Consider the following 14,532-nt stretch of genomic DNA (forward strand, 5'->3'; position numbering starts at 1 on the left):
TTGCAGAAAAGAATTTTATTTGCTCTTTGCAAAACACCAATAAGACCAAACAACTGGTAGTAAATGGAAATACACCGTGTGGCAGAACTGCATTTCCACCTGGAATCTCTTCAATCGAAGCAGAACAAGCTACCCTCAAGTAGATAAGGCGGGTGAGTTTGTAACAGCAGCAAAGAGTTTTTAAAACTGTAATTGTTTTTTTTTTTCCTTTTTGAGGGCAGCTCAAGTTCTTCTTTTTAAATTAGGAATGAAATGTGAAACACATCCCTTTTTTTTTGAGACAGAAAAAACAAGTCACCTTTTGTGATGCTGTTTGGCAACTAGCCCATTCGTGTATATTTTGAGAGAACTACTGAACTCTTAACTTTTTTAAAAAACTCAAAACTCAGGGGAAAAGGGGGGGGGGGCTTTAAATTCTCCACGTCTGTTCCCAGGAGTTTCTTCTGACAAAAAAACAGTAGATGCTTGCACTAAAACTACAGAGTTATTGGACTTTTGCAACAGATGTTTCTGCAGGAGGTTTAAAAGGATGAAATATCATTATCGCAGCATAAATAGGTGGTGTGATAATAATAGGTGACTTTGTGGCTTAAAATGCTCTACAAATTTGGCTGTGTGGTAGACCATGTCCAGAAAATCAAATCCTTGGAGACACATTGGAAGGATTTAAATTAAATTGAACTGGGGGACTTTTGTTGTTTTTATTTTGCTCTATGCTAATCAATTTACTTTTTATATGGAGGCTGTTTTGAAATATTCAGTCTTCTAATGCAGTGGAAGATTGATCCAATTGCACCAAGAGTTTTATTAGCCAAATTATATACATACACACACTCCAATCCTTGAATTCTTTTTTTTAAAATCAGAGGCCACGCTGGATTTTAAAATAAGACAGTGCCGTAGTAACAGATCTGTAAAATTCCCTCACTTACGAAACTTCAAAATGCACAACATTTAACCCCCCTTGCTTGTAGTATATGACAAAGGCATACTACCAAAAATAGTCTATATTTCGTTTTTCAACCCCAGGAAGTGTCTAAAAGTCCAGAAGAGTTGTTATTGTGCGTAATATAAGCTGTGTGGTATAACACATCAGATTTTATTTTCCAGCATGGATAGAATTATTAATCGAGTTGCATAATAAAATTATTTTGCAAACTGGGTGTCAGAGACTCGACCTCCAAAAGGAACCTGGTTCTAGGCGAGACGGAATCAACCGGATTCCAACTCGGTAAGACTATAACCAAATGGATCCAATCCATTTTACAGAAAAACTGCCAATCCTGAGCCACGCTTCACATCTTGTTCCCTAAGAAACATTAAAAGGATTTACCCTCAATGAAAACAAAAATATTAATTTTTTTTTTGTGGATCCCTGCCATATTTTTTTTTAAGGACATTGAGAAGAGAGAGACTTATATTTTTCCCGATGTTCATCGATGTCCTTTTTAGTTTCTTCGATACGACTAAAGATTTCCTTGAAGAGAAGTTTATATTCGGGAGAAGCGTTGGAAGAGAAATTGACCGAATCGGCGGCCGTGGAACCAGGCTCCCTAACACCTCCATCCGGGAGGACGTTCCCGCCACGGACATCTCTGGGACGCTGTTTTGAGGTCTGCACGGCCTTGTGGTCCAGCGATTCCTTGTCCGTTTGACATTTCTGCAGAAGTTCTTCGTATTTGACCTTCAAAGCGTTGTATTGGGCGTCGACCTCGTTGAGTACGGAAACGCCCCGCTGCTTGACGGCTTCCGCCCTCCGGATGCAAGTCTCTTCGTGACCTTGGAAGAAGTCTTCACCCGCGGTGCGGCTAAGCAAGCTCTCGCTGCTGCTTCTTTTGAGGGACTTCTCAAGTTCAGGGAGGGTGAAGGACATCCCCTCCCAAGGACCATGGCCGAGTTCTTTTTCTAAGGAGTCTTTGTGAGCAATGAAAAAAGATTCCGGGAGCAGTTGCTCCACCCTATTCGGACAGGGGCTTCCGGAACTAATGAACTGCTTCATTTCAGCCACTTCCATCTCCAGCTCCTCAGCTTTTGTCTGGTAAAGGTGGATGTCCATCAGCTGTTGCTCCAGATCCGTGTTTTCCTTCAACAGAAAAGTGTACTCTTCTTCCATCGATGTCCTCTTTTCTTTCTCTGAGCTGAGCTGAGTTTGCAAGACAGTTACGGCCTTCTTCAAATTCTGGTTTTCCTCTTCGACCGGACTGAGTTGGTTATCCATCGATATAATCTTCTCTGCAAATATGTGATCGTAGACAAAATACCTAGGGGTGCGCAGAAAGAGAGACGAAAAATGCTTAAGTGCTTCGCTGTTATATTTTACACAGTTAAATCTTTCTGCAACTAAAATTACAGTGATCCCTCGATTTTCGCGGGGGTTGCGTTCCCAGACTGCCCGCGAAAGTCGAATTTCCACAAAGTAAAGATGCGGAAGTAAAAACACCATTTTTTGGCTATGGACAGCCTAAAACTACCCCCGCGCACCCTTTTCCAAGGCCGCGCAAGGAGCCGGGCTTGAAGTTGGGGGCGGGGAGCGACGTAAGTGCGGAGGCCGGCAAAGATTGTTTTGAATGTCGGCCGCCCCCACCCCCCCAGCGCCTCCGGCCCCCTCACCACTACCCCCCGCCTGCCCAATCCGCCCCTCTCACCGGCTTTCTTGGGACACGGGTCCTCCTGCAGCAGCGCTGGCGGCTACGGCTTCTCGTCCTCCTCATTTGGCCGCTAGCCACTCTGAGCACTTTGAGAATGCCCGCCCCGCCCCTCTCGCAGTCCCTTAGCTGAGAGCGCTTTCGTCCCAGCTGTCAGTGAGGGGGCTGCAGGAGAGGCGGGGCAGGCGTTCTCACAGAGAGAGAGCAACAGACAGAGCGAGATAGAAAGAGGGCAAGAGAGAGTGAGAGAGAGAGAGAGAGAGAGAGAGAGAGCAAGAGGGGGGAGAATGGAAGGTAGAGAGAGAGAAATGATAGAAAAAAGGGGAGAAAAAAGAGAAATGAGAAAATGATTGAAGCAGAGAATGACAGGAAAGAGAAAAAGAGAGAAGTGACTCTTGGTGATGACGTATGACGTCATCGGGTGGGAAAAACCGTGGTTTAGAATAAAAACCGCGGAGTATTTTTTTAATTAATATTTTTTGAAAAATCGTGGTACAGTATAGCCATTTCGCGAAGTTTGAACCCGCGAAAATCGAGGGAACACTGTATTTAGAATTACTTGATTATATCTTGTCAATTCCATGTGTGTGGACCTTTTTCTTTGGGGGGGGGGGGCTCATCACCGGGGCAGAACAGTGACATGGTGAGTTTGCTTACTTACTTGCGGAAATCGTAGAGTTCCTTGAGGCATGGAAAACTCTGGACCGATTTGGGCTGCTCGGGTCTTTCGTAACTGACGTGGCTTGGCCCAGACGTCTTCAACTCTTGCACCTGCCTCTGCAGTTCATCGATGTGACTCTGGAGGTTCTCGATGGTCTCCGTGAGGCTAAAAGGAAAGTTTAGGAAGCACGTGAACCAGCGTGGAGAGAGCTGTCAAACACATGACCCAAAGACTCTGAACCATCGGGCACACGTGCCAGTCGTGAAGCTCGTGGATTTTGATCACGTGACCACAAGGATTCTGTCAAGAGTGGGGAAACAGCTGTAAATCCCTTTATATATATATATAGGCTGCAAGTTCAAGTCTCAGTGAGGGTATGACTAGCTGATGAGGCCAGAACAAGGCCGAAATAGATATATCCTAGTGTTCCTTAATTTTCAATTCAGCAAAAACAAGTGGCGGCCCCGGCCCTCTGGAACCAACTCCCCCCAGAGATTAGAATAGCCCCCACCCTTCTTGCCTTTCGTAAGCTCCTTAAAACCCACCTCTGCCGTCAGGCATGGGGGAACTGAGATATTCCTTCCCCCTAGGCTTCTACAATTTATGTATGGTATGTTTGTATGTATGATTGGTTTTTAAAATAAGGGTTTTTAGCTGTTTTAGTATTGGATTGTCGTATGTTGTTTTTACCACTGTTGTTAGCCGCCCCGAGTCTACGGAGAGTGGCAGCATACAAATCCAATAAATAAATAAGTGACACTTATAGAATATAGTTTGTCGGCTATGAATAAATTAACTGCCTTGGAAATGGCCCTGGGTTGGGCCGAGAGGCAGAATGGAAGCTGTTAAGCTCCTTCAATATACCAGGGTGATTCGACACAAAAAACATGTAACCCTTCCCTGGTACAGAGCTGAAGGGATTGGATACTGTAGCCTAGAGGTTATTCTCTGCCTTACAAGGCAAAGGCTGCAAGTTCAAATCCCAGTGAGGGTATGGCTAGCTGATGAGGCCAAAATAAGGCCGAAATAGATCTATCCTAGTCTCCCTTAATTTTAAAATTCAGCAAAAACGTGTATATATAAAGGGAACATTCAAATAACACATCCTAAATCTGAATGAATGAAATATCCTCATTGAACATTTCATTTGCACAGCTATTCCATTTGCAGATCAGCATGTGAAATTGACTGTCAATCAGTGTTGCTTCCTCAGTGGACAGTTTCATTTCACAGAAGTTTGATTTACTTGGGGTTATATTCTGTGGTTTAAGTGTTCCCTTTATTTATTTTTTGAGTAGTGTATATATGTGTATGTATGTATATATGTGTGTGTCACATGTTTTTGCTGAATTTTAAAATTAAGGTAGACTAGGATAGATCTATTTTGGCCTTCTTCTGCCCTCGTCAGCTAGCCGTATCCTCGTTGGGATTTGAACTTGCAGCCTTTGCCTTGTAAGGCAGAGAATTAACCTTTAGGCTACAGTATCTAATCACTTCAGCGTTGCACAGCGATGGGCTGAGCTGGAACGCTTGCCGCCACGGCTCGTGAGTTCTTGCGGGACCAGTGCGATTTTGCTGCTGCAGCTGTGGAGGTAGCAAAATTGCGCCAAAATTTACCTGCGGCTCCGTGCGCGATTTTGCTACCTCCACAGGTGCAGCAGCAAAATCGCACTGGTCCTGCAAGAACTTACAAGCTGTGGCGGCAAGCGCAATTTAGCGTTCCGGCTCATAGCCGGCTGCTGGCTTTGAACCAGGGAAGGGTTATATGTTTGTTTCAGTTGAATCACACAAGGGCCGAGTGGCAAAAAGGAAGCTGTGATGCAGAGTGATTCGACAGAAAACACACACACACACATATATATGGCACCGGACCAGGGTATCTACGAGACCGCCTTCTGCCGCACGAATCCCAGCGACCGGTTAGGTCCCACAGAGTGGGCCTTCTCCGGGTCCCGTCAACAAAACAATGTCGTTTGGCGGGACCCAGGGGAAGAGCCTTCTCTGTGGTGGCCCCGACCCTCTGAAACCAACTCCCCCCAGAGATTAGAATTGCCCCCACCCTCCTTGCCTTTCATAAACTTCTTAAAACCCACCTCTGTTGTCAAGCGTGGGGGAACTGAGACATCTCCCCCTGCCTATGTAGTCCTAGTGCATGATATGACTGTATGTATGTTTTTTTTATATTGGGGTTCCTTGCTTTTAGATTTTTAAATGCATAATTGTTATCTTAGATTTTAATTATTAGATTTGTCAGTATATATTGTTTTTGTCACTGTTGTGAGCCGCCCTGAGTCTGCGGAGAGGGGCGGCATACAAATCTAATTAATAATAATAATAATAATAATAATAATAATAATAATAATAATAATATACTGTGTGTGTGTATGTATGTATGTATATATGTATATAAAATTGTCGGCTATCAATAAAATTAACTGCCTTGGAAATGGCCCTGGGTTGGGCCGAGAGGCAAATAAGGAGCTGTGATGTTCCTTCAATACAACAGGGTGATTCGACACAAAAATATGTAACCCTTCCCTGGTGCAGAGCTGAAGGGGATTGGATACTGTAGCCTAGAGGATAATTCTCTGCCTTACAAGGCAAAGGTTGCAGGTTCAAGTCCCAGTCGGTATGGCTAGCTGATGAGGCCAAAATAAGGCCGAAATAGATCTATCCTAGTCTCCCTTAATTTTCAAATTCAGCAAAAAAACATGTGACATATCATATGTATGTATGTATGTATGTATGTATGTATATAATAGAATTCTTCATTGGTCGTTTTCAGTGCCCTTGTGACTTTGAACGAATTGTTGTAAGTTGAACAGTACCCTCAGCATTGCAACATCTATTTACAATCTGCTGGCAAGCCATTGGTTAAAAATGTCAAGGTTCCAGGTAACATCCGAACTAAATCAGAATCCGTGTCAAAGTGCTCCTCGGAAGTTCCAAATTATTTCCAGCTACCACTCAAGGTCCCGCTTAGATAATGCGCTGATAAAATCGGACAAAGGTCCGTGGTGAATCTCACTTATAATAACCTGGCAGATAAGGGGATATTATGTGGCCAGCAGCCAACTTAATTACCTTCCTATCTTTTGCTGGGAGGCCCTGCTGTCAGCGACCAATTTTTGATTAGTGTCTTCTAGTTCTCTGGCCGTGACGTCCAGCTGCTCGTAGACTTTGGCGTGCTGATCGTTCATTTGGCGTAGAAGATCCACCTGCTTGGTCAGATACTGCAGAATGCAAACAGATACAGGTATTAAATCAAATAGGTCACAATTCAAAGTGTTGGTTATGGCCTATAAAGCCCTTCATGGCACCGGGCCAGATCATCTCAGGGACCGCCTTCTGCCGCATGAATCCCAGCGACCAGTTAGGTCCCACAGAATGGGTCTTCTCCGGGTCCCGTCAACTAAACAATGTCGCTTGGCGGGGCCCAGGAGAAGAGCCTCCTCTGTGGCGGCCCCGGCCCTCTGGAACCAACTCCCCCCAGAGATTAGAATAGCCCCCACCCTCCTTGCCTTTCGTAAGCTCCTCAAAACCCACCTTTGTCGTCAGGCATGGGGGAATTAAGATAATCTTTCCCCCTAGGCTTCTACAATTTATGCATGGTATGTTTGTATGTATGATTGGTTTTATAACAAGGGTTTTTAGCTGTTTTAGTATTGGATTTTTTACATTCTGTTTTGTCACTGTTGTTGGCCGCCCTGAGTCTACGGAGAGGGGCGGCATACAAATCCAATTAATTAATTAATTAATTAATTAATTAAAACCAGCCTCCTCTCTCTGGAACGACTTTCCATCATTTCAAACCTGGAGCGTCGGGTTCATTTTAGGACTCAGGACAACATCGTCACTTAAGAAATCAGATTTCCTTGCACCAAGATTATCGGGCCATGAAAATAACATTTGGTAGTTTGACTGTTGGGGGGGTCTCGCCAGGCTCAAATTTGACTCAGCCTTCCGTCCTTCTGAGGTGGGTCAAATGAGGACCCACATTGTTGGGGGCCATATTCTGTAAGTCACTTTGAAAAGACTGTAGAACACTGTGAAGCAGTATATAATTGCTGTTGCTATCCCCCCCATATCTATCTTATTTATCTATCCATCTATGCAATTTATCTATATATCTCTATACAGTGGTACCTCTTACTTACGAACTTAATTCGTTCCGTGACCAGGTTCTTAAGTAGAAACGTTTGTAACGAGCAATTTTTCCCATAGGAATCAATGTAAAATCAAATAATGCGTGCGATTGGGGAAATCACAGGGAGGGTGGAGGCCGTGTTTTTCCCCAGGAGATTCTTTGAGAGGCCCCACGGAGGCTTCTCCCCACCTTTTCCAGTCCTGTTTCCTCCCAGGAGATTCCCGGAGAGGCCTCACGGAGGCTTCGCTCCGCCTTTTCTGGCCCTGTTTCCTCCCAGGAGATTCCTAAAGAGGCCCCATGGAGGCTTCTCCTTGCCTTTTCCGGCCCTGTTTCCTCCCAGGAGATTCCTAGAGAGGCCCCATGGAGGTTTCTCCCCACCTTCTCTGGCCCTGTTTCCTCCCAGAGATTCCTAGAGAGGCCCCATGGAGGTTTCTCCCCACCTTCTCTGGCCCTGTTTCCTCCCAGAGATTCCTAGAGAGGCCCCATGGAGGTTTCGCCCCACCTTCTCCGGCCCTGTTTCCTCACAGAGATTCCTAGAGAGGCCCCATGGAGGCCTCTCCCCATCTTCTCCGGCCCTGTTTCCTCCCAAGAGATTCCTAGAGAGGCCCCATGGAGGCCTCTCCCCACCTTCTCTGGCCCTGTTTCCTCCCAGGAGATTCCTAGAGAGGCCCCATGGAGGCCTCTCCCCACCTTCTCTGGCCCTGTTTCCTCCCAGAGATTCCTAGAGAGGCCCCATGGAGGCCTCTCCCCACCTTCTCTGGCCCTGTTTCCTCCCAGGAGATTCCTAGAGAGGCCCCATGGAGGTTTCTCCCCACCTTCTCTGGCCCTGTTTCCTCCCAGAGATTCCTAGAGAGGCCCCATGGAGGTTTCTCCCCACCTTCTCCGGCCCTGTTTCCTCCTAGAGAGGCCCCACGGAGGTTTCTCCCCACCTTCTCCGGCCCTGTTTCCTCCCAGAGATTCCTAGAGAGGCCCCACGGAGGCTTCTCCCCGCCTTTTCCGGTTACAGTTTCAGAGACTCAGGTTTGTAAGTGGAAAATGGTTCTCCAGAAGAGGCAAAAAACACCCAGTTCTTATCTAGAAAAGTTCGCAAGTAGAGGCGTTTGTAGGTAGGGGTACCACTGTACTTCTACATCGTAACGGCAAACATGCAGAGTTGAAGGGGTACATAATACAATTTTATAAGGCAGTCTTCAAGTCACCTCTATTTCCTGCACTTGCTCTTGATTGGTGGAATACATCTGCTGCAAAGAGGACTCCAGTTCTGTGTTTCGGTCCAAAAGGGTCTTTCCCAATTCAGCAGCCAGGTGCAGATCTGCAAGAAATTGTGAGTATGACTTTATTTAATGGACCACCTCATTTTAAGTACTCTATAGGCCAGTGTTGCCCAACCTTGGCAGCTTGAAGATATTTGGACTTCAACTCCCAGAATTCCCCAGCCAGCGAATGCTGGCTGGGGAATTCTGGGAGTTGAAGTCCAGATATCTTCAAGTTGCCATGGTTGAGAAACACTGCTATAGGCAATAAAAACAATCAAGTACATTATAACCTCTAGAGGAATAATGGTTTGCTTCATTCATGGATATGAATGGCACAATTCAGAACCTCTATAGCTTTGGTTTGTTTGTAATAGTTATCAAAATTGCTTTATTATCTAAAGTTTAATCTATGCTTCTTACTTTGTGCCCTTCAGCCTCTCATTGAAACGTGAAAAGGTGCAGAGTTAGTGAAGTCCTTTCAGGATAGATTTTGAAAAAAGAATGCATCAGATAATTCCATTTTTTCCACCCGTTTTTGTTTTTGCATTCAATTAACCAAACTGCAGCGATGTAGAATTAACAATTACAAAAGGCAGGAAACAAATAAGGTAACGTTTTACTACCCTTAAAACGAATGGTTTCAAAACACCGCTTACGTTCCTCGCCTAAATGTTTGGTGTTAATGCTGGCTTGGTCCCAGGGAATGCAAGTTATTTTTAAACAGGCTACACTTTGCTGGTATTAAGTTGGTACAAGTTTCATCACGCCAAGAATTCTGCGGATTGCAAAAAAGGGTGCTAAGACTTAACGAAGCTTAAAACCGTTTCCCCATTACCTGTACAGCATGCAAAAGAACTTTGGTTGTTAGCAATATTTCGGTGGAACGGCGGTGAAATTCATTCCAACGGTTGTTGCGTTGAGAAATAGTACAACAGAATGACAACCAGGGGTGAAATATAAAAATTTTCCCTACCAGTTCTGTGAGCATAGCTTGGAGCGCATGGCAGGGGAAGGATACTGCAAAATCTCCATTCCCTCCCCGCTCTGGTGCCAGCCAGAGGTGGTATTTGCTGATTCTCCGAACTACTCAAAATTTGTCTCCAGCATAGAAACATAGAAGACTGACGGCAGAAAAAGACCTCATGGTCCATCTAGTCTGCCCTTATACTATCTCCTGTATTTTATCTTACAATGGATATATGTTTATCCCAGGCATGTTTAAATTCAGTTACTGTGGATTTACCAACCACGTCTGCTGGAAGTTTGTTCCAAGGATCTACTACTCTTTCAGTAAAATAATATTTTCTCATGTTGCTTTTGATCTTTCCCCCAACTGACTTCAGATTGTGTCCCCTTGTTCTTGTGTTCACTTTCCTATTAAAAACACTTCCCTCCTGAACCTTATTTAACCCTTTAACATATTTAAATGTTTCGATCATGTCCCCCCTTTTCCTTCTGTCCTCCAGACTATACAGATTGAGTTCATTAAGTCTTTCCTGATACGTTTTATGCTTAAGACCTTCCACCATTCTTGCAGCCCGTCTTTGGACCCGTTCAATTTTGTCAATATCTTTTTGTAGGTGAGGTCTCCAGAACTGAACACAGTATTATTCCAAATGCGGTCTCACCAGCGCTCTATATAAGGGGATCACAATCTCCCTCTTCCTGCTTGTTATACCTCTATGCAGCCAAGCATCCTACTTGCTTTTCCTACCGCCTGACCACACTGCTCACCCATTTTGAGACTGTCAGAAATCACGACCCCTAAATCCTTCTCTTCTGAAGTATTTGCTAACACAGAACTGCCAATACAATACTCAGATTGAGGATTCCTTTTCCCCAAGTGCATTATTTTACATTTGGAAACATTAAACTGCAGTTTCCATTGCATTATTGCATAGTTTCATAACTACTATTCCAATTCCAGTGATGCTTTTGATAGACACTTTCCTAATTAATTGCAAAGCCCAGGGGAAAGTCCCTTAAGTCCACCTCCACTACTACAAAAACAATCCACCCACTTACTCCAAAATATACTACAGTCTGAAATTCTCTCTCTCTCTCTTCCAACACATCGCTTGTACTAAAGCCTACAGAACCAATTTCTGATTAAAGATTTCCTGCGGAGAATACCGAAGCTAAATTAGCTGCAGGTCTTTCGTATTTTTACCAGAACATATCAATTTTAAGGCGAATTGAAGTTCAATTGAAGGCACTCAGCAAAATTACATGGGACTGGAGTGGATAACTAGCAGGGGAATCATCCTCATTATCTTATGATGTCTGCAGCTTGGAGGTTGCAAAGCACTAAGCGACAAAATTTTGAAATCTGAGAGACATTCAGAAATACACCTGCCTTCCTTCTTTCACTGCCAACGGTCCTTGACTTACGACCCAATTGGCCCCAACATTTCTGTTGTTAAGTGAGACATTGGTTGAAAAGAATTTTCCACTCTTTAACAAAGCAGTTGCCAAGGACCTGAAACATGGATATGCTTCAATGATTGTAAGCGTAAGAAAAAAGTCACTTTTTTTCACTGCTGTTGCAACTTCGATCACTAAATGAACTTGTTGTAAGTATCACAAAAGAAATAGTTTGAAATAACTTATTAAGCCATAATATAAAAATATGGCCTGCCACCAGGTCTGGAAAATTAATCGTAAATGCCACGGTCCAATATTAAACTGCATGAACAATCCTGAACAATTAAGGCCAAAGTTCAGAATGCAATAAAAGAAAATAGATTCCGCAATATTAATTGTTGTAAAGGATATAGTGTGCATGATAGTTGATAAATGTCTACCTCTAGGGTAATATAATCTTCTAGCTGAATATGCAATTTAGGTGTTGCAACTGATGCAATATTTCTTTTTTTATTATTATTTTACAAAAAGTTTTATTTCTACAAATAAATATTTTTTTAATAAATAAAACTTTTTGCAACTGATGCAGTATCGCCAGGCATGGGGGAGTTGAGACACCTTCCCCCAGGCTTTTATATTTTATGTTTGGTATGTATGTGTTGTTTGGTTTTTAAATATGATAGGGTTTTATATGCTTTCTTTTTTAATATTAGATTTGTTTCGCTATAACATTGTTTTTATTATTGCTGTGAGCCTCCCCGATGGGCGGCATACAAATCTAATAAATTATTATTATTAGAGTGGGCCTTCTCCGGGTCCCGTCAACTAAACAATGTCGGTTGGCGGGCCCCAGGGGAAGAGCCTTCTCTGTGGCGGCCCCGACTCTCTGGAACCAGCTCCCCCCAGAGATTAGAACTGCCCCTACCCTCCTTGCCTTTCGCAAACTCCTTAAAACCCACCTTTGTCGTCAGGCATGGGGGAACTGAAATATCTCCCGTGGGCCTATACAATTTATGTATGGTATGCTTGTATGTATGTCTGCTTAATAATGGGTTTTTTAAAATATCTTAAATTGTAAATTATTAGATTTGTTATGAACTGTTTTTATTGTGTTGTGAGCCGCCCCGAGTCTACGGAGAGGGGCGGCATACAAATCTAATAAACATAAACATTATTATTATTATTATTATTATTATTATTATTATTATTATTATTATAATAATAACTGGCCACTTTGAGCAACACAATAGTCTATTATGAATTTGTCTTAAAAAAAAGAAGCCTTTTCCACACTTTGAGCTAAAATTGACTTAAAGTGACTGGATGTGACAACAGCTGCCTTTTCATTGCATCCAAAGCCAAGACGTCAGGGCTGTGATTCATGGTTTTAAAAACCCAGTGCTGTTCAACAGTTTGGAGAATAAACATCTTGGATTAAATGAATATATGTCTCGAGCATTGCATCATCAATCAAGACAGCCAGGAAAAAGGAAAAGTTTGAGCTCTATATAAAGCATTTCATAAACAACGTATTCTCTCAAAAAACGATGCCTTTTAAATGGCAGGCTTTGTAGAAATGCTAAAAGTGAAGGAGAGTTTTTTTTTCCAAACCAACTTTTATTACACCTCTGAAGGACAAGTAATAATATTTCCTTTCCAAAATATTGCAATATTTTTCCAACGTCCAAAAGCAGACGGACGTCTAGATAATACAGAAAGGCAAAATGAAAATTTTTGTGGTCCTTCAACGGAAATAAATAAAGAGCAGAGTCACCAGTGTGGTTAAAAAAAGCACTTTTTTTTTTTTACACACAGCATGTCTCTGGACTTCACACCCATATCCTTGTCGGCTCTCTTTTTTACACTGTGCACCATCGAAACAACTCGGCAATTTTAATGGCACACCCAAACAAAGTTTACTCTAAATTATAGAGTAAATCCCCCCTTCAATCCTCCAATCCTATAGAACACAAGATAACACTCAGTGTAAATTTAAAAACAGTAATAAAACACATCTATGGAGATTCTCAATCATCCAAATGGTTGAAGAACAGAAAATGAAGAAGCTTTTTGGATGATAAGTGAAATACACTGCTCAAAAAAATAAAGGGAACCCTCCAAGAACACATCCTAGATCTGAATGAATGAAATATTCCCACTGAATACTTCGTTCTGTACAAAGTTGAATGTGCACAAAAGCATATGAAATCGATTGTCAATCAGTGTTGGACAGTTTGATTTCACAGAAGTTTGATTTACTTGGAGTTATATTGGGTTGTTTAAGCGTTCCCTTTATTTATTTTTTGAGCAGGAGGGGGAAACCCCCCCAAGAAAGTCCAGTAATAAGATATATTTATTTAATTATATTTTGCATCGCTTATTTTCCAATTAACCTAGAATCTGAGAATATTGTACCTGCCCTAAACTCAAAGCCTCTTTGCATATTGGTGCTAAACTCTGGGTGTATTTTCACAAAATCTAAAAGTTAATTGAAATGCAGCTTGCCAGAAGTCTAACCTTCTTTTGGAAATTGTCTTTGTTAGGGTTTAGCTCAATTACTCCCAAGCAAGGATTAGCACTCTGGTTCAACCCGGGATTTAATTTCCAAATTAAACGCAGCAAGGAATAAGGCTTAGCCATCTTTAATTGCATTTAAAAGTCTTTCCTTGGGCTTCCTGAAGAACGGATATCTTCAAGGACAATGGTTTTCCAACCTCAGCCACTTTTAAAGAGGGTTGGAATTTAACTCCCAATATTCCCTGAGTCCGAGGAATAGGGTGGCAAAAAAACCTAATTAATAAATTAGATTTATTAATTAGATGTATTAATTAGATTAGGACAACCTTCCAGCAGACGTAGTTGGCAAATCCACAGTAACTGAATTTAAACGTGCTGCAATGTTCTACCTGTCAATGACTACTTCAGCTTCAGTCGCAACAACACAAGAGCACGCAACAGATTCAAACTTAATATTAACTGCTCCAAACTTGACTGTAAAAAATATGACTTCAGCAACCGAGTTGTCGAAGCGTGGAACTCATTACCTGACTCGGTAGTGTCAACCCCTAACCCCCAACATTTTTCTCTTAGACTATCCACGATTGACCTCTCCAGGTTCCTTAGAGGTCAGTAAGGGGCGTGCATAAGTGCACCAGTGTGCCTTCCGTCCCCTGTCCAATTGTCTCTCCTTATCTCATTTATCTTTTCTTCCGTTCAAATTTGTTCACCTATACTTTTATATCTTTTCTTTTATTTGTTTCTTTAGTTATATTACTACATATCTATTCTCTTCAATGTGTATTATGTATTGAACTGGACTAACTAACTAAATAAATAAATATAGATTCATCCTAAGATAAAATACAGGAAATAGTAGACTAGATGGACCATGAGGTCTTTTTCTGCCGTCAATCTTCTACATTTCTAAAACTAATAAATAAAAATAATAAATAAATAAAT

General features: G+C 42.4%; 1 protein-coding gene across 1 annotated transcript in view; it reads right to left on the reverse strand.

Annotated features, from left to right (window-relative positions):
• CDR2 (cerebellar degeneration related protein 2) overlaps positions 1-14,532 on the reverse strand; it is an 18,445-nt gene continuing 3,913 nt past the window's right edge. The window contains exons 2-5 of the mRNA XM_070761202.1: positions 8,653-8,765; positions 6,391-6,539; positions 3,307-3,471; positions 1-2,261 (exon numbers count right to left, since the gene is read on the reverse strand). Coding sequence (XP_070617303.1) covers positions 1,391-2,261; positions 3,307-3,471; positions 6,391-6,539; positions 8,653-8,765 — 1,298 coding nt within the window. The 3' untranslated portion in view covers positions 1-1,390. The remainder of the gene's footprint in view (positions 2,262-3,306; positions 3,472-6,390; positions 6,540-8,652; positions 8,766-14,532) is intronic.

This window comes from Erythrolamprus reginae, chromosome 9, assembly GCF_031021105.1.
Source record: "Erythrolamprus reginae isolate rEryReg1 chromosome 9, rEryReg1.hap1, whole genome shotgun sequence".
Classification (NCBI taxonomy): Eukaryota; Metazoa; Chordata; class Lepidosauria; order Squamata; family Dipsadidae; genus Erythrolamprus; species Erythrolamprus reginae.